Here is a 21514-nt window from a genome sequence, read left to right on the forward strand (position 1 = left end):
GTAACATGCTAATCAATGCCAATAATTGGATGTTAAGCAATTGGTAATAATTGGCACTAATTAGGATTTACATGCATAGCTCGCGCATCACAAGTCTCTAGATTGATCTGTAGGGACTTGTGATGTGTGTAAATTGGACCATGTGGCTCTCAAAAGGGGGCATGGCCATAGAAAGGGCATGGGCAGGTCATTGGCTTTCCTAAAATTTACGTGCTGTGTTATAGAATTTGCCTGATCCATGCCTAACTAAATTAGTTGTGTGTTTTTACATCCGGTTTTAGTTGGTGTAAATGGCTGTGACTAAATTTAGTCACAGGAACGGGGCGCTACACGTATTCTATAAATGGTGTCTAACTTTAGGCAAGGTTTATAGAATAGCTCTAGCCATGTTTTTTGGGTGCCATATATAGAATCTAGTCCTATACCTGCTTGAGTAGGTGCAAATGTATTCATGTATTTTATAAAATATGTACATAAACTGGAGCTCTGCCCACACTCCACCCCTGAGTGCACCTACTGCACAAGAAGTATGTTCTGATTTGCACTGTGCATAGTTTTAGGTGTGATCTGATTTCATAAGAGCTCATTTGTGTGAGTAAATCAGCATTGTGCATGCAAAAATGGTTTGTAAAACTGCCGCATCCATATTCAGAAGCCTTCAATGCTTCACCCAATAGTAAAGGCAAATACCTAAGATAGGAGACAGAAGAAATGTTGTTAAATCTTGGATTATGAAAATTGCAAGAGGACCTTGCGAGACTGGGCGTCCAAATGACAGACAAAATTCAGTGTGGATAAGTGCAAAGTGAAACACATGAAGAATAACCCAAATTATAGCTCCGTGATTTCACTTTAGGAGTCACTGCCCAGGAAAACGGTCTAGGTATCATTGTGGGCAGTATGTTGAAAGTCATTCAAGACCTATTTCTATATATGTCGCCTAAAAAATCAGTGTCGAAGGAAAACCACTTGTGCATATTCTGTAAACCGTGCCTAAAGGTAAGCGCGGTTTACAGAATACACCTGTCCGTCCACATGACTAGACTAGATGCAGCCATTTATGCCAAGGAAAACCTGGTATAAAAGCACATGACTAATTTAGGCATGGAGTAGGTTATTTTTTAACACTACGTGTAAATTTGTGGAACACCCATGACCCGCCTATGCTCCCATAGCCATGCCCCCTTTTGGGATCCGTGTGATAGAATTTACACGCACTATGTTATAGAACACACTTAGCGAGTAGTGTGCATAAATTCTAATTGCCAATTAGTGCTGATAATTGCTTGCTAGCATCCAATTACTGGTGCTGATTGGCTTATCAAATTAAGCTACACGTGCAAATCAGAATATGTCCAGGTTTACACGCGTAACTCAAGGCGCTGTATATAGAATCTGGGGGTCAGTGTGCAGTGGTTGTGAAGAAAACAATAGAATGTTGGGATTTATTAGGAAAGAATAAAACAGAGTGTGATACAGCGGAATTAGAAAAGGTTACAGAGACGGTGACCAAAATGATAAAGGGGATGGAATGAATATCCTATGAGGAAAGGCTGAAGAGGTTAGGAGTCTTGGTGAAGTGATGGCTGAAGGAAGATATAAGAGGTCTATAAAATCCTGAGTGGGGTTGAACAGGTAAATGCAAATCGATTGTTTACTCTTTCAAAAAATACAAAGACTAGGGGAAATGCCATGAAATTACAAAATAGTACATTTAATCCAAACAGGAGAAAATTAAAAGCTTTTTTGCTTAAAGCATAATTAAGCTTTGCCAGAAGAGGCAGAAAAAGCAGTTATTGTAGCTCATCTTAAAAATGATTTGGACAAGTACCTGGAGAAAAAGTTAGTAGACTGTATTGTTATTTGAATATTTTTATAGCTCATGTTTGATTTATTCTTACTGTACACTGCCTTGAGTGAATTCCTTCAAAAAGGCGGTAAATAAATCCTAATAAATAAATATACAAAGATCTGGGAAAAGCCACTGCTTAATCCTGGAGGTAAGTAGCTTGAAATCTAGCTTGGATGTTGAGAGCCTAGAATTCTCCTGGGCTTTGCTGGCTTCCAGGAAAAACACTACTTTCTTTCAAATGGAGGAGGTTTGCCGTCTGGTGTCAGAGCAAGGCCCTAGATCCCCTTTCTTGCCCTACACAGACCCTGCTTGAATACATTCTACACCTATCAGAGTCTCGTCTAAAGTACAATTAGTGCTTATCAGCGTGTAAAAGGTAAACCCATCTCTGGACAGCTTCTAGTTCGCTTTATGAGAGGTTTGCTTTTTTCAAAGCCCCCTGTCAAACCTCCACTAGTGTCATGGTATCTCAACGTTGTTCTCACCCAGCTAATGAAAGCTCCTTTCGAACCATTGAATTCTTGCCATCTGATGTACTTGGAAGGTCTTTTCTTTGTGGCAGTTACTTCAGCTCGTGGAGTCAGTGAGCTTCAGGCCTTAGTGGTGGATGCACTTTATACTAAGTTTCATCACAACAGAGTAGCCTTCTGCACTCACGCCAAGTTCCTGCCGGAGGTGGTGTCTGAGTTCCATCTGAAACAGTCGATTGTCTTGCCAATAATCATTCCCCGACCTCATGCCCATCCTAGTGAAAGCAGCTTGCACACCTTGGATTACAAGAGAGCACTGGCCTACTACATGGAGTGGACCAGTGTCCACTTTCTGTCTTGCCTCTGAGACAGAAGTAACCTTCTGGAGGTCTCCTGGTGGGGATGGGGGGGGGGGGGGGGGGGGGAAGAGGACCCTCGAGTAAATCTTTACTCCCTCAGGCAGAATTCCAGGCAAGAAAAACTCTGGCTACTTAATAAGTATTAGACATAATAAATGTTTATTCACTAACAGTAGCTCCGCAAGCTCATTTTTCAGTTCTATCAGTACTCTAGGATGAATACTATCAGGTCCAGGAGATTTGCTACTCTTCAGTTTGCTGAACTGCCCCGTTACGTCCTCCAGGTTTACCGTGAAGTCAGTAAGTTTCTCTGACTTGTCCGCTTGAAATACCATTTCCGACACCGGTATCCCACCCAAATCTTCCTCAGTGAAGACTGAAGCAAAGAATTCATTCAATCTCTCCGCTATGTCTTTATCTTCCTTGATCGCCCCTTTTACCCATTGGTCATCCAGTGGCCCAACCGATTCTTTTGCCGGCTTCCTGCTTTTAATATACCGAAAAAAAATTTTGCTATCTTTTTTTTTTGTAATCCCTCTTGGCCTTCTTTATCTGCACTTTGCATTTGCTTTGACACTCCCTATGCTGCTTCTTGTTATTTTCAGACTGTTCCTTCTTCCATTTTCTGAAGGCGTTTCTTTTAGCCCTAATAGCTTCCTTCACCTCACTTTTCAACCATGCCGGCTGTCTTTTGGACTTCCGTCTTTCTCTTCTAATTTGCGGAATATGTTTGGCCTGGGCCTCCAGGATGGTATTTTTGAACAGCGTCCATGCCTGTTGTACAGTTTTGACCCTCTCAGTTGCCCCCCTAAGTTTGTTTTTTTTTTAACCGTTCGTCTCATTTTATCATAGTCTCCTTTTTTTAAAGTTAAACGCTAACGTATTTGACTTCCTGTGTATAGTTACTTCAAGGTTGATATCAAAATTGATCATATTATGATCACTGTTATCTAGCGGCTCCAGTACCATAACGTCCCGCACCAGATCATGCGCTTCACTAAGGACCAAGTCTAGAATTTTTCCTTCTATCATCGGCTTCTGCACCAGATGCTCCTTAAAGCTGTCCTTGATTTCATCAAGGAATTGTACCTCTCTAACGTGTCCCGATGTTACATTTACCCAGTCTATATTTGGATAATTGAAGTCACCCATTATTATCACATTGCCCATTTTATTTGCGTCTCTGATTTCGTTTATCATTTCTGCGTCTACCTGCTCATCCTGGCGAGGTGGATGGTAGTACACTTTTATCACCATCCTTTTTCCTTTTATACGTGGAATTTCAACCCACAATGATTCTAAGATGTGATTTGTGTCCTGCTGAATTTGTAATCTATCTGAGTCAAGGCTCTCGTTAATATACAATGCTACCCCATCACCAGTCCGGTCCACCCTATCACTACGATATACTTTGTACCCCGATATGACAGTGTCCCACTGGTTATCCTCCTTCCACTAGCTCTCAGTAATGCCTATTATATCCAATTTTTCATTTAGTGCAATATATTCCAACTCTCCCTTCTTATTTCTTAGACTCCTAGCATTTGCATATAGACATTTCTGAGTATGCTTGTTGTTCCTTCCTATTTGCATATAGACATTTCAGAGTATGTTTGTTGTTCCTTCCTATTTGCATGATGCTTAGTACTTGACATTATTGCTTTGCCATCTTTTGTCTGATCTTTAGTTGCATTTAAGGGCACCTGGCCTACCACGTTGTGCAACCTCACTATCCAGAAACCCTGTCTTCCCTGTTTGTGAGGTATCCTTGCAAGATACCTTATCCCGAACCATGCGCTTTGAGCCACTGTCGGCCTTCCCCCCATTTCTAGTTTAAAAGCTGCTCTATCTCCTTTTTAAATTCCGATGCCAGACTATGATCCACTACATGAGAAAAGTCCAAACAAGGGAGTAGTGTGACTAGCAAGGCACCTCCAATGACAACAGGAAGATGAAATAACAGTGGAAAAAACATTATTAGTATTGCCCAACACGGTACCGTGTTTCAGCCAAGTGCTTGCCTCAGGGGCCTAAGTATTGACAAAAAGCACCTTTACATGAATAAATAACCTTGGGAGTATGAAGCACTTGCTTCCTGTTCAACAGTGATCACGGACTTCTAGCTCTCCTTTAATTACCTTTTACACTGCACTGATCGTCTTTTTCAAGACAGCAAGTGCTTCATACTCCCAAGGTTATTTATTCACGTTAGGGTTCTTTTTTTCAACACTTAGGCCCCTTAGGCAGGCACTTGGCCAAAACACGGTGTCGGGCAGTACTAATAAAGTTTTTTCCACTGTTATTTCGTCTTCCTGTTGTCATTGGAGGTTCCTTGCTGGCCAACACACAAACCACCAGGATTTTTTATCAGTCCAGACAAGCAGAGGCAATAAACTAAAAGGAATGTTTGAAAAATTGAACCGTGAAACAGAAAAATTGCAATCAGCAGAACAATAACAGGTAACTGAAATATGGATCAATTACTACACTAACTAAGCATTTGTATACTATCTAAGTAGTACCTGGGAAGATCAGAACATATAACTGTTCACAGAACCTCAGCAAAGCGATCCTATTCTCTTTTCTTCCTGTAAGACTGGAGCAAAAGCCAGTATATTCTAGAGGAAATTGAGTTCCAAAGCCCAGAACAACAAGTTTCAAAATAGCTGGCCATATCACTGCAGGCCTTTTCTCTGTAATTGCTTTAAACATAAACGTGCACCACCTGCTAGCCAAACTAGAGATTAATACAAGTTATAGGCTTAAACCCACTGTTTTATCACAGTGCCTGCTTACGTTACTGAAAAGTGGATTAAAATTTACTGCAAATAGCCTATTTCTATTTCTCACCATCTGCACCCCTAGATAATTGATTGTGTAGGATGCCTGTCTAAGGGAAAATGAATGGTTTAAGCTTGCAATTTCCCCTTGGTTCACAGAAATATTCTGGAATTGTGATTTTTTTTTATATATATAGATCTTAATTAAGGATACTGCTGTAAATGCAGCAATCTTTTCCAAGATTGCTGTTGATTTTTATGGATTTGACACTGGTAACACATTATCCATGAACAGAGATATTAGTCTCCTCTCTGAACCAGACAGTCCTGTAATTTGCCCATTTCCCCTTATTTTCTGGGCAGATATTTCAATTAGTAATGCAAATAAGGGAGACGAGGGGCATCTTTGAATTCCCATTTTTAATTCAAATGTCAGAGTATCACCCATTGATCTTCAAGCTTGCCAACTGCTGTATAGAAATTTATCCTTAGTCCACAAATCTCTTTAAAGCACTTTAAACATACACGGCATAGATTCTTCTTGATATCTATAGACAACTGGAGCCGTTGCATCCCAAAGTTTAGTGCCTTTCAGTTAATGTTTAAAACTCTGCACACATTATCACAAGGATGCTTCCTCACCACAAATCCTAATTGGTCTTCATGGATCAGATTAGGTAAATCTTCATTAAGTGATGTATGACTTTTGTTTTTGTGTGATGACAGCAATATAATGAGCCATGCAACCCCTCTTTATAAGACTAATTTGTATATCTTTTCTCCAGACTTGGCTTTAATAATATGTAAACCAGTAGAGCAACAGAACATGGAAAAGCGCTATGCAGGTTTATAGCCTTTTTAGAAAGCTCTGGAACAATCATCGAAGTCAATGTGCATTGGAATTACATGGGAGCAATTTTGATGCATGCCTGTTAGCAGGTTTTCAAAGGGAAATTCCCTGGGGCATTTCCCTTTTTTAAATGTTACATCATAAGTACATAAGTATTGCCATACTGGGAAAGACCAAAGGTCCATCAAGCCCAGGATCCTGTTTCCAACAGTGGCCAATCCAGATCACAAATACCTGGCAAGATCCCAAAAAAGTACAAAACATTTGTATATCCTTTCTCCAGACTCGGCTTTAATAATATGTAAACCAGTAGAGCAACAGAACATGGAAAAGCGCTATGGAGGGAATGCAGGTATTTTGTACTTACTTTGAAGCAGGTACAAAGAAGGGTGACAAACAATAAAGAGGATGGAATGACTGTTGTATAGGGAAAAGCTAAAGAGGTTAGAGCTTGTCAGCTTAGGCGGTGCAGCTTAAGATGTCAGAGCAGGCTGCACACAGTCGCTTGTCCTAGTTGAAAGTGGAGGAGTAGCCTAGTGGCTAGTGCAGTGGACTTTGATCCTGGGGAACTGAGTTCGATTCCCACTGCAGCTCCTTGTGTTTTGGCAAGTCACTTAACCCTCCATTGCCCCTGGTACAAAATAAGTACCTAAATATATGTAAACCGCTTTGAATGTAGTTGCAAAAACCTCAGAAAGGCGGTATATCAAGTACCATTTTCCTTTCCCCTTTCCCTATGCCAAAGAGTAAAGGGAAGGTTGGGGGTTCCTCCTCCCTCAAACTGCAAGCCCTATGCCAAAACAAACTTTGATAAGAACCTTCGCGGCTCTAGTATCTCTGCAATGGACGGGGCTGTGAAGAACACCCGTCTTGGAAGGTGATATCTCGCTGAGTCCAACTCTCATCCCAGGGCAGTCATAAATGCCAGGTCCTGTGTCAGCAGAGGAATAAGGGAGTCAGAGCTCCTTTTCACAAATGGAAGAACGGAGCCAGTTGAGCCGGGCTGCAGTGACCTCCAATGGATACTACCCAGCCGGAAGTTGGAGTTCATGCCATTGTAATGTCTGTTTCTTCAGCTAGATTTTTGGGAGCCTCTGGAGAGAGGCAGGAGGGTGAAGTTTCCCTATTTGCAATCAAACCTGTGGTAAGACCACTGGAAAGTACTTTAGAGTCTATTTGGATCGCAGTTAGGTCTCATCATAGTATTTGTTTTTCTATTGCCTCAGCTACCTTGGGCACTTCTGTTCTCTATAAGCAGTAAGGTATTTGTCTGTTTTCTCAAGAGAACAAGTTTTGTGATTTAGAAGTTTCTGTGTGGAAAATAGAGTATTGCAGGCAGGGGTGTAGTGTTATGACCCGGTATGGTGAGCCCCTGTGCCCCGACTGAGCACGGCAGGGATGGAGTGACACCGCACTCGGTCGGGCAGCCAGACAACTTCTAGCTTCACCTGGGAAGCGACCACCGTTCACCGGGAGTTGAGCCCCCAGCTGCAGGCGGCCACCAGGACTTCAGGAACCGGCGGGGTTGCACAGCCGCTGACCAGGATAGCAGGAAACAGACACAGTCCAGAACCAGTACTCCAACAGGCAAAGAAATAGTCAAATCAGTCCAGAGTCAAGGCAGGCAGCAAACAAGCAAAATTCGAGATAACTAGCCAAGGTCTGGTACACAGGAAAAACAGGAACAGAAGGAAGTCTGTGAACAGCATTCCGACAGCAACTCCTCAGAACAAATGAGGCCGAAGCAATGGAGGCCGTGCTTTAAATAGTGAAGAAATCTAAGCAAACCAAACTCAGGTGAAGCCAACATGGCTGCCCCCATAGGAGATCCTCCCAAGACCAAATATGGAGTTCCTTCCTGATCTCGTTTATACAAGATGGCCGCCCTCTCCTGAGCTGGCCAAGATGGCCGCTGCCCCTGCTCTAAGCCGGATGACGACTGCCAGACTTGGGAAAGGGAAACCGACCCATCCTGGAGAAACATCAAAAAGCCGGCTAGCTCCGCTGGACCGCACCTCGCCGGCGAATCAGACGCGCAGGCCTGGAATCAGGTGAGGAACGTAACACGTAGCCAGACAACAGATTTTGGGTGGGCATAGGCAAATATTGGGTGGGCACCAAGTGTTCTTCCCCCCCCCCCCCCTCCCAAAAAAAAAAAAAAATCTCAGCTGGTGGGAAAACGCTTCTCTCCACCTTGGTAGCAGGAATGCACTGAAAACTGAGCATGCGCAGGGGCCGGTGTCATGGAGAGTAGCGTTTTCGTTACCATCAGGGGAAAATCTTCAGCTGGTTGAGCTTGGGATTCCCACCAGTTACCACTAAACATGTGCTACTGTTGGGTGGGCCTGAGCCATAAATGGGTGGGCCCTGGCCCACCCAAGCCCACCTGTAGCTACGCCACTGATTGCAGGATAGAAACATAGAAACATGATGGCAGATAAAGGCCTTATGACCCATCCAGTCTGCCCATCCTGTGTAACCCCTAATTCTTCCTGTTCCTAAGCGATCCCACATGCTTATCCCATGCCTTTTTAAAATCTGGAACAGTCCTCGTCTCCACCACCTCCACGGGGAGGCCATTCCACACCTCCACCACCCTTTCTGTGAAATACTTCTTTAGGTTACTCCTAAGCCTATTCCCTCTTATCTTTGTCATATGCCCCCTCATTCCAGAGCTCTCCTTCATTTGAAAAAGGCTCTCTTCCTGTACATAAATGCCCTTGAGATATTTAAACGTCTCTATCATGTCTCCTCTCTCCCTCCTCTCTTCCAGCGTATACATGTTGAGGTTCATAAGCCTTCCCCTATAATTTTTGCATTCAAGACTGCTTACTAATTTCGTAGCCGCCCTTTGGATTGACTCCATCCAGAGACTTGCTCGAAAGGTTGAAAATCTGGAAAATGCTGCCAAGAAGTTAAGGATCTTAAATTTTCCAACTTTGAAGAGTGGCTCTCTCCATGAAGCTTTTCACAGATTTTTAAAAGAGGTTTTAAACTATCCTGAGAATTGCTTTCCACCTGTGAAGATATTGTACTACCAACTCCTGCATATGAGTGTGTAGTGGAAGGTCCACTACAGGTTGAATTATATCCCGGCAGTCTTAATGTGTCAACTATGATCTGGATTGACCACTGTTAGAAACAGGGTACTGGGCTAGATAGTTTTTTGGTCTGACACAGAATGCATTTCTCATGTTCAGGAACAAAGTACATGTATGAAAGTGTGTGCAGTGATATAAAATAAAATTCCTATGTGTATATCTCAACCCTTTCCCAATCTCCTGCCTTTTAGTACTTTTATCTGGAGGGTGGGGGAAGAGGAGTTGAGAACAGCAGTTTACAAAACAAGTGTTGACCTGCAAAAGCATTTTGAAAAAGTTTATTGTAATTCAGATGAATTTGGAACCTTTAACAATAAACCTTGAATCATGCCTGATGTTGTAGCTGGAGACAACCCAAAATATTAAAATGTAGATGCTTGGAAGCTTTTTTTTTTTAGTTTTGAATTTGCTAGTTAATATCATTTGATACATTTGCAATATTACCAAGCTCATTTGTCCTGTTATTTTAGTTGCATTAGGGTTTGATAGCTCCATTCTTGTGCTGCACCTTGATCTTTGTACTGCAGTAATATAGGATAGCAAGAACTATAAAAGTGTGTTTTGGAAGTTAGGAGCCAGGTCAGGACTAATGTCTCCTGAGTCATGTGTTACTGGAGAAGGCACTACTGATCTACACAGTTGAAGTGAGTCTAAGTGAACATACTTGATTATTTTAAGGCCTTGATATTTATTTTATATATTTATATTATTTTTCCAGATTGGGATAGTGCGGCTGTCAATAATGAATCACTCCTAGATACGGTGTCAAGATTTGTTCTTGCAGCTCTCCTGAAACACACAAATCTACTTAACCAAGCATGCGGTGAAAGCAGGTAAACTTCACATAAATTTCCTCTCACTCTGGTATATATTGTCTTAGGAGGTTTTAGCGTAATTTGTATAAGATTTTGTTCTACTGATTTTTCTTTAGATATCAGCCAGGCAAAGCCCTTGCAGAAGTCTATCGTTGTGTATATAAAGTTCGAAGCAGACTGCTTGCTTGCAAGAACATGGAGCTTATTCATACAAGGTCATCCTCAAGAGACAGATGGGTAAGATGAGTAAGACCAGGGCTTTTTTTGAAGGGTTACTTGGGGGTACTGAGTACCGGCACCTTTTCCATTGTCTACTAAAATTGACCCATGGATCCCAAGTTTTAATGAAAAAGCTCAGGCTCTGCACACCAATTCTGCCTTGTCATAGATTCTGTGACTGGTTGCAGGGAGCATGGCTATTGTGGGGTGAGTCCCTCAGTGATCACCCCACCCTTGAAGGGTGGCCTAGCATTTGAGTACCAGCACCTTTTTTGCTAGAAAAAACGCACTGAGTAAGACTATATAGAATATGTAGCGGCTGGATTTTCATATGTACTATGAGATGATATTTCTTATGATATAGTGTGCCATTAGAAAATGCTTTCTTTATGCTCTGCGAGCTAGTGTTAAAAACAAAATGTTTCAGGTATAGGTGGAAGACAGACCATGCAAGTGAGAATATATCCTTTTTTTCAGTGTAATTGGATTCATATTACACAGACGTTCTCTTCCTCATTTCTACCTCCACCATAATTACACAGTGAAAATGTGAAAGATTTGTATTTAAGTTCTAAAGCATAAGACATGGTGGTGCTAATAAAACTTTTACCCCTTCGGGGATTCTGTACAAAAGAATTTAAAATATTGTGTGTAGAATGTTTACATTCTAAAAAAATTTACATATTTTATTTTCTTCAAAATAGAATATAAATTGGTCTTTGAATATCCTGGTATGGCATTACCATAACAGACCTCTGTAAGCCACATTAAGCCTGCAAATAGGTGGGAAAATGTGGGATACAAATGCAATAAATAAATAAATAAATAAATAAATAATTTAAAATGCAACACAGAAGTGTGTGCTAAGTTTTTTTTTTTTTTTTTTTTTTTTTGGTGTGTGTGTGTGTGGAATTGCCCTGTGAGTACACCATAAAAATAGATTGTCCCTTCCACTCTCTCTGTCCACCAGGCTGGACCATTTTGATCTCTGCCTATCTCAAGCCTGAACACTTCTCTCCACTATCTCTCCCTTTCCATTCCACTTTCCTCAAGCTCCGGCCAGGACCTGACCCCCTCTACACAGACTGTCCTCTGGGCCTGAAACACCCCTCTCCCTCCATTCTTTCTTTTGCGTGGTAGTTTAATAATGTGTGCAGTCTATCCAGGCCTAGTGGTTAGGGTGGTGGACTCTGGTCCTGGGGAACTGAGTTCGATTCCCACTTCAGGCACAGGCAGCTCCTTGTGACTCTGGGCAAGTCACTTAACCCTCCATTGCCCCAAGTACAAATAAGTACCTGTATACAATATGTAAGCCACATTGAGCCTGCCATGAGTGGGAAAGTGCGGGGTACAAATGTAACAAAACAAACAAAACAAATGTTAATTTTTGGCTGAGGGGGCATGTCTGGAGGGCAGAGAGTTAGCATTTCTGTGCCAATCAGCACAGCTACACTGCTGCATGCAAGCCCTTACCACCTACAAAACAGTTGTTGATAAGGGCTCATGTGCTAACTTTTAATAATGGCCGTGCACTAATGGCAGGATAAACTGTTACAATACACAAGGAGTGAAAAAATAAACTGACTCAATCACCTTATTCCCCAAATTTCTCATAGGTAAATATTTTGTGTAGTAGTTCATATCTGTTTTACTTAAGATTTATAATGTGCTCATTCAACTTCATGGGGAGAATCACAGACCGACTGGTCTTGAAATTCATCCACCTGGCAACTAATCATTGCACATTATTTTAGGTTTCCTCTTGTGCCATTAGGTGCCAATCTTACATTAAAGAAATTAACAACTTTTACTTAACTTTCTGTGTTAGGTTCTTGGGTCCTGACACGGACCATGTTTCACAGTACTGCTGTCTCAAGGAACCCAATTTAGAATTTTCATATCGCCTGTAAAAAAAAAGTCCTTGAAAATGAAAAGTGCTAATAGTGTATAAAAGTTTGAACCAAAAGAGAATCCACGCAAGTGGAGAACTCAAGAAGTCCCACGGAGTGTCTCAAGATAAGAAGGGGGAGTGGGAATAAAAACCAGGATTTCCAAAGTCTGGACCACAATGAGGGTGAAAACAAAGCAAAGTTTATTGAATGACTCGACACAACGTTGTGTTTCGGCCACAAGGCCTATATCAGGAGTCTGTATGCATAAAACACAATACAATGATGGAAAATGAGGATTTATGCCTTAATACCTAAATCGATGAAAATCCAGAAATGATGGATCGTGGTGGTCTTAAAAAAGATCGTTGTGGAATGACTTGTCTCTTAAAGTAGCGTCGCTTGACCACCATGATCCATCATTTCTGGATTCTCATCGATTTAGGTTTTAAGCCATAAATCATCATTTTCCATCATTGTATTGTGCTTTATGCATACAGACTCCTGATGTAGGCCTTGTGACCGAAACACAACGTTGTGTCGAGTCATTCAGTAAACTTTGCTTTCTTTTCACCATCATTGTGGGCCAGACTTTGGAAACCCTGGTTTTTATTCCCACTCCCCCTTCTTATCTGTATAAAATTTTGAAACATTTCAGTGAAGTTAAACAAAACTAAATGAATACTCATTTTGGCTAGAAAAGGAAGAGAGAGAGACTCACTCCTACCTCAAGTTGGTCTTACAACTGACAGAAGATGCCCAGGCAACCTGGAATCGTCACCAAACTGGGAAGGGGGATTAAAGAGAAAAGCAACTTGAAACTCTCCTGAAAAAATAAACAATACAGAATGACATGTCATAAAAAAGCCCACCACTCCACCTCCCTGTTAAGACCCTCAGGTTCAACAGTGTTCCATTGATAAATCCAAATATTACTCCCGCCTCCAAAGATGTTTGTCAAAATCACCACCCTCCCTCCCTCTGTCCAGTGTTTCTAATACTACAAATGTCAAACACGAGTTGCAGTCATTGGCAGTGTCTTCCTGAATATGTGGCATACAAAGGTGGTAACATGCATCTGAATGGCTCAGAACATCCTACTACTACTATGAATCACTTCTATAGCGCTACCAGTCGTACTATATAATAAAACGCACCTCCAACGTTCTGAAGCTGACTCCGTGGCTGAGGCATTCCTGCTCTCTGGCTCCAGCTACTAAACCAACGTCACGTAGTTCCGGGTACGTCAGCAGCATGAGGCCCCACCCCTGCCACCCTCGCCGCAACGCCACACCCCCCAGGTTGAACATCAGCAGCACGATGCCCCGCCCTCGCCGCAACGCCATGCCCCCCCAGGTCGCCGCCCCCAGGCGTGCAGGCTTGGCCCTTCTCTCTCTGTTAGTTCTGGTCCCGCCCTCATTTCCTGTTTCCACAGTGAGGGCGGGACCAGAGCTAACAGAGAAGGGCTGAGGCTGAACACCTTTTTACGCTTCTTTCGTATGCCGAAAACACAACATGGTAAGTGTCAAGATGATTTTACATATTTGGAGAGAATTTACGGCAGAGAGGCAGAACACTGCAAAGGGAAGGACCAGATTTGGCCCAGACAGCCTATTGCCAATACCAGTAAAGAAATAAGGTTTTTGTGGATGGAAGGATATGAAAGTGACAGACTGGGGGGGGGGGGGGCACCTATTCCTCAGCAGACAGACCGTGGCTCGGCACAAACCTAACACGGAGGGAGGGAGGGATGAAGGGAGGGACGACGACCCTAGAACTGGGAGGGAGGGAGGGGGACCCTGAAACTGGAAGAGAGAGAGGGAGACCCCAAAACTGGGAGAGAGAGAGAGGGAGACCCCAAAACTAGGAGGGGGGGGACCTGAAACTTAGGAGGGAGGGGACTACCCTGGAACTCAGGAGGGAGGGAGGAAGGACCCTGGAACTCGGAGACAGACAGGGAGGTAGGGGACGACCCTGGAACTCGGAGGGAGGAATGACCCTGGAACTCGGAGGGAGGGAGCCACCCTGGAACTTGGAGGGAGGGAGGGGGACGACCCTGGAAGTCAGAGGGAGGGAGGGGGGGGGCCCATGGCACACACTCTCATTCTCACACACACACACACTCCCTCTCTCACAGACACACAGTCGCACATTCACTCTCTCTCTCTGTCTCACACAGTCAGTCTCACACACACTCTCTCAAACATACACACTCCGAGGAAAACCTTGCTAGCGCCTGTTTCATTTGTATCAGAAACGAGACATCCCCACAACCCCCATCCTCCCCCTCTTACACCAAAACCCTCTGGTCACCAACCCCCCCTTCATTGTGAGACACACACACAATATCACAAAAACAAAGACACTCACCCCCATGCTCCCAGTCCACCCTACCCTCTCTCACTTACACACACACTCACACACACAAACTACCTCTGTGACACTCATGAACTTTCACACTCACACACAGGCGCACAACCCCCCCCCCCCCAAAACACCACAAAAAAACACAAACACGAAACAAGGAGACCTGCACACTCACTCCCTTTCTCTTTATATCAGCCCTGCAACAATAACCACCCTCAAAGCCACCCCCTACATCCTCCAACTTTGCCAGCACGGGACATCCCCAACCCCCCCCCCCCTTTAAACCACAACCCTCTCAGTTCTCCACCCCCTGCCCCACCCCCTTTCATTGTGAGACACACACACAATATCACAAAACCACAGACACTCGCCCCCAACCTCCCAGTACACCCCACCCTCTCTCACACACATACACAAACTCTCTCTGTTACACACACAGACACACTCTCACACACACACACACACACACACACACACAATATAGCTCTGTGACACACATGACCTTTCACTAACACACACAGACACACAACCACCACCACCCCCCCCCCCCAAAAAAAACACAAACACATACACTCATGCGGAACATGGATAGATGCACACTCCATCTCTCTCTCTCTCTCTCTATCATCCCAGAAACACTAACCACCCTGAAAGCCACACAACACTTCATCCCACTTTGCCATCACGAGACATCCCCCAACCCCCCCCCCCCCAACAAAAACAAAACAAAAAAAACCCCACACAGTAATACGAGCAAGCAACAACATGGCCAACCCCCCCCCCCCAAAAAAAAAACCCCTGACCCACCCTCCACGCCCTCTGCCACACCCTCTCAGATCACCTCCCCCCCCCCCCCCCCCCCCCCGGTGAGAAACGCACAATAACACAAAAACACAGACACTAGCACCCAACCTCCCAGTCCGCCCCACCCTCTCTCACTTTCACAGACACACACACACTCTCTCTGTGTCACACACACAGTGATGCAGGCTCACAGATTGCCAAACATGCCCCCTCCCCAACCTATGCCCCCCCCCACACATTCTCTGTGACACACACACAGTGATGCCACCTCACAGACCGCCACACACGCCCCCTATCCACACATCATCTCTCTTTCACACATACTCCTTCCCATGCATCCAGTGGTGTGCTGGTAAATTTTTAACAACAGGCTCTCTCCCCGGTCCACCACTGCGCCCCCCATCCACCTCTGCGCCCCCCAAAATTGCAGAGCTGGCTATAGCCGGGGGGGGGGGGGGGGGCAATGCATTACTCTCTCCAGGAAAAAAAAAATTAAATGATCCCAGGTTGCAATCTAATTCATGTTTAATGTGGGATAAAATGCCATAAATAAGTAAATAAATATAAACTTTTAATGTTGAGCACCTGATTCTCAAAGTGAACATATTCCAAACACTATAATGAAAATAAAATGATTTTTTTCTACCTTTGTTGTCTGGTGACTGTTTTTCTGATCATGCTGGCCCAGTATCCGATTCTGCTGCTATCTGTCCTCTTAACTCCGTTTCCAGGGCTTGCTTTCCATTTATTTCTTTCCTTTGCTCCTTTCTTCTTCATTTCTGGTCCTCAGCTTCTGCCTATTTTCTTAATCCATGTGCAGTTTTTCTCCTCTCCTCCTTTTCCCTCATCTCATCTCCTTCCTCACTCTTCCCTCCCCTCCATCCATGTCCAGCATTTCTTCTCTCTCCCCTCCTCTCCCCTGCCCTGCATGCACCCATGTCAAGCAGTGACCCTCCTCTCCCCTGCCTTGCATGCACCCACGTCCAGCAGTGACCCTCCTCTTCCCTGCCCTGCATGCACCCACGTCCAGCAGTGACCCTCCTCTCCCCTGCCCTGCATGCACCCATGTCCAGCAGTGACCCTCCTCTCCCCTGCCCTGCATGCACCCATACCCAGCGACCCTCCTCTGCCCTGCCCCCATGTCCAACAGTGACCCTCCTCTCCCCTGCCCTGCATGCACCCATACCCAGCGACCCCCTCCATCCACCCATGCCCAGCAGCAACTCCCTTTTCCCCCCTGCCACCCCCTCCCGAGTTGTTTGTCAAATTCTTCTCCCTCCCTCCCTCCCTCCCTCCCTCCCGATCTGGTCCCTCACCACCTGTTTGTTCTTTGAATTCTTCGGGGCAGGCAGTCTTGCATTTCAATTTTGAGAGTGGAACTGAATTGGGAATAAAGCACTTTGGTCCTAAGTCCTTATGGCAGTCTGGTTCTTTGCTGGAAACCTGTGAGCCTAACCGGGCTGCCAGCCCCAACCCAGAGTTGAGGAAGTGGACCCCTTTACAATGGAAAAAAAATACGCCTAGGCATATTCTGTAAGGTATGCCTAAATTTTATAGAATAGGCTTAAATTTCTGTGCGGTATATAGAATAATGTCGATCGCATCTCCACATGACCAAAAAGTAGTTTTACTTGGCGTAAATCCCAGCACCTAAATTAGGTGCAGAGGGTCAGATTCTGTAAAGGGTGCCAAAAAATCTGCACAGTAAACATTTCCACCTAAGTGTATTCTATAAGTGGTGCTTAGATTTAGGCACAATACACAGAATACACTGAGTTTATTTATTATTTATTTAGATTTTGCTCACACCTTTTTCAGTAGTAGCTCAAGGTGAGTTACATTCAGATACACTGGCTATTTCTCTGTCCCACCTGAGGCAATGGAGGGTTAAGTGACTTGCCCAAGATCACAAGGAGCAGCAGTGGGATTTGAACCAGCCACCTCTGGATTGCAAGACCGGTGCTCTAACCACTAGACCACTCTGATACCTCAGTGCCTCTATTTACACCAATGAAAACATGGCATAAATCCCTGCACATAGATTTACGTGTTCTGGGCCATATTCTATAATTATGCGCATAAATGTTGGAATGCCCATGAAACGCCCATTTCCCCATCCATAGCCATGCCCCTTTTGAACTGCGTGCATTAGAATTTAGGCACAGTTCATTACAAAATGCACTTAGCGAGTTATGCGTGTAAATTCTAATTATTACTAATTAGTGCTCATTATTGCTTGTTAAGAGCTGTTATAACACTCCCCTGACACACACCCCTTGTGATTTGAACACACATCTGATGTGAGGTGTGAGGATGGTATAATGCCGTTATATCGCGCCATGGTGTGACCGCACCTTGAGTATTGTGTCCAATTCTGGTCGCTGCATCTCAAGAAAGATATAGTGGAATTGGAATAGGTGCAGCGAAGGGCGTCTAAAATGATAGCAGGGATGGGACGACTTCCTTATGAAGAAAGACTAAGGAGGCTAGGCTTTTCAGTTTGGAGAAGAGACGGCTGAGGGGAGACATGATAGAGGTATATAAAATAATGAGTGGAGTGGAACAGGTGGATGTGAAGCGTCTGTTTACGCTTTCCAAAAATACTAGGACTAGGGGGCATGCGATGAAACTATAGTGTAGTAAATTTAAAACCGGATAAAATTTTTCTTCACCCAACGCGTAATTAAACTCTGGAATTCGTTGCCAGAGAATGTGGTGAAGGCGGTTAGCTTGGCAGAGTTTAAAAAGGGGTTAGACGGTTTCCTAAAGGACAAGTCCTTAAACCTAAATGGATTTGGGAAAAATCCACAATTCCAGGAATAACATGTATAGAATGTTTGTATGTTTGGGAAGCTCGCCAGGTGCCCTTGGCCTGGATTGGCCGCTGTCGTGGACAGGATGCTGGGCTCGATGGACCCTTGGTATTTTCCCAGTGTGGCATTACTTATGTACTTATGCATAGAAAAACACCTAAAATTTGGTTGGAAAAATACCTATTTGGAGGTTTTTGTGAGAAAAACGTCCAAACGCACATTTATGCCACTTTTTTTGGACGTTTTTCTCTTTTGAAAATGAGCCCCAAAGTTTGACAACTAAATTGAGTTGATTTCATTATGTATGTTACTTGTGAAATACACCTATTAGGTGGGGATAACATCAAACTCCTTTTTCCTTTCTTGTTTTCAGTCTCTACGGAGCTTTTCTCTGATCTCAATACGTCCAACAGAAAGTTCACTTCATATATTGGAATCATAGAGTAATTACATCCCATAAATAAGTTTTAATTAGCACAGATCTGAAACCTGAGAGCTTTAATAGCATCTCACAGCATCAAATCTTAGCACTTTTTCTGGCAGCAACGTAACTGTTCTCTGGCTCTGTCCTTTATCTATGCAACTTGTCTTGTAAAAATCTCTAAGGAGAATTTTCAGCTCAGCTCTGCAATTACCTTGCCAGTGACGGCACAGGATCCCATATTCAGTGAGTCTAATTATTTTTATTTATTGGACTATCTTGGCACCATACCTTCAGGACCGCCTCACCGCCCGCTTGTTTTTTGAATTCTTCGGGGCAGGAAGTCTTGCCTGCCCGCTTCCAGCGCTGACTGTCCCCCGCTGCCGATTCGTGCTTCAAAATGGCCGCCGAGACTTCAGCAGAAGTCTCGCGAGGCCGCCTCTGGAAGTCTTGGTGGCCATTTTTAAAGCGCAAACCGGCAGGGGAGGACAGTCAGCGCTGGAAGCGGGCAGGCAAGGCTGCCTGCCCCGAGGAATTCAAAAAACAAGCGGGCGGTGAGGCGGATCTGGAGGGAGGGAGGAGAGCCAGAGCCGGCTCACAATTTTCAACAACCGGCTCGCAAGCCGGAAGAAAATTTAACAACCGGCTCTTGCGAGCCGGTGTGAGCCGGCTCCAGCACACCACTGCATGCATCACTCTTAGACACACACATACTCACTTCATGTAACTGTCAGACTTACTGTCTCCTAACAGAGTACTACAATAAATAATTGAAAATACATGAGAATTGTGACACTGCCCATTTCATTTGTAGCAGAACACTGGACACACAGAAAACAACTGCCACCAAATAACATTACAACCAACACAACAAAAAAAACAAATTAAAAAAAAACTATTACACACAACACAAAAATGTAAATTAATCATTACCATGACAACACAATTATCCTAAATATCCCTTTCAAAACATTAATTGCAGAACACAAATACCTTACTAGCACCCGTTTCATTGGTCTCACAAATGGGCCTTTTTTATTAGTCACTTATGCATCACTGAAAGAGTGGTTTACATGATTAAGGGGCCCTTTTACTAAGCCGCGGCAAAAAGTGGCATGCAGCAGTGCGGGCCAGTTTTTACCGCGTTTTGGAAAAAGGGCAAAATAAAAACCAGCTCGTGTCCATTTTTGCCCTGAGACCTTACTGCCACCGATTGACTTAGTGGTAAGGTCTCACGTGCTACCCGTGTGATAGGCATGCAACGTGCACCCACTGTCGTTTACTGCCAGGTAAGTGCCATGCGGTACAAAATAGAAAATTTTCTACCGCGTGGTTTTGTCATGCACAAAATTCAGAATTACCACCCGGGGCACGCAGTAGCTGGCCAGTAATGCCGATTTGGCACGTTCTGGATGTGCGTAGCCCCTTTCACGCCTTTGTAAAAGGGCCCCTAAATGTCCTTGTCCAAAAATGTATATAGGACACACTGTAAGGGCAATCAAAAGTCATGTAATTGAGCATCTTAGAATTCACACTGGAGCGATACAAGCCCCTTTGGTTCACCATTGGAATACTTTTAATCATGATGTGTCAGCTTGTGCTGATGGGGTTCTGCCCACTGGCCAGCAGTGTTGTCATCTTTTTCTCTCCCTTCCCCTTCTCAGGCCTGGTTGTCTAAAACCTGAATCCTTCCTAGTTCATAAACCTTTGCTTTGTGATGGTTTGACATAAATAGGTCTTGACTCATAAGACGGGCTTCCCTCTATTAACATATGCCAGGCTATGTAAATCAGTTGCATTCTATCAAATTCTGAAAAGTCTTGAATGTCCTATAATAAAATACCATTTAAGTAACCTTACGTTTTGGGATTTTATTTTTAAATAGGAAATTTAATAACGCTCCCATTGTGACCAAGGTCCAAATTATTAATGCTCCCAATGTGGTTGGGTGGCAGGACATTGAATCCCCATATGATAAAGCTTCTCAATCTTTGCATTTGATCCTAGTAACTTACTGATTCTTAGGTTCCATTCGTAGATTTCAGCAGCTACATGGCCTAAACAAAAATGATTAATATATGAAAATTTGCAGTATACTCTTAGGGATCAATTTTCTGAAGACATTCTGCAGGTAAATGATTTACCTGCAGAAAAGAATGCCTTCTGAGAATTGTTCTCCTGCCCAACTAACCTTTATATGGAGGGGGAAAAAAAAAAGGCATGCAGGCCCACATACTCAAAGTACCCAGGGGCCTGCAGTCTACCCATGGATTTAATTGTTGGCCTCCCTGCTTTTCAGTGGCAAACTCTTTAAAATAACATCTTAAATATTTTGTTACATCTAGAGTGCAATTTTCAAATTGCCTGGGTTGAGATTCCTGTCTGAAAACTGTTTTACGTTCAATTTTTAACTTTTATTTTTAACAATTTCAAATTGTACAGTTGAATCACAAAAATGCAACTGATGAAGTAAAAAAAAAAATTCCATTCCCAGAATAATAAATAAGGAAATTCAAATTACATTTATCCACAATTTTAGGTAATAGGACCAAGAAATGGAAATTCTTAAACAGATATAAGGAAAACAAATTAATAGAACAGACACAAAAATCAAAGAGAAGCCTCAGCTCTAGCCCAACAGCATTCTTAAAATAACTGCGAGAAAGTCATGTCTGCATTTTTAACTCTTCCTTGGATACCACAAACTCAATAATAAGTGCTTGGGGTCACTAAAGACAAATTATTCTGATAGGTTAAACAGCAAGTACAGGGAA

The 21514-nt window shown here is 43.5% G+C and overlaps 1 protein-coding gene across 1 annotated transcript in view; it reads left to right on the forward strand.

Annotated features, from left to right (window-relative positions):
* The window catches only part of HERC1 (HECT and RLD domain containing E3 ubiquitin protein ligase family member 1), a 736289-nt gene that overhangs the window by 198758 nt on the left and 516017 nt on the right, over window positions 1–21514 (forward strand). Inside the window, exons 21-22 of the mRNA XM_030188195.1 lie at window positions 10131–10245; window positions 10344–10464. Of these exons, the coding sequence (XP_030044055.1) occupies window positions 10131–10245; window positions 10344–10464 (236 nt within the window). The remainder of the gene's footprint in view (window positions 1–10130; window positions 10246–10343; window positions 10465–21514) is intronic.

This window comes from Microcaecilia unicolor, chromosome 1, assembly GCF_901765095.1.
Source record: "Microcaecilia unicolor chromosome 1, aMicUni1.1, whole genome shotgun sequence".
In the NCBI taxonomy this organism is placed as follows: domain Eukaryota; kingdom Metazoa; phylum Chordata; class Amphibia; order Gymnophiona; family Siphonopidae; genus Microcaecilia; species Microcaecilia unicolor.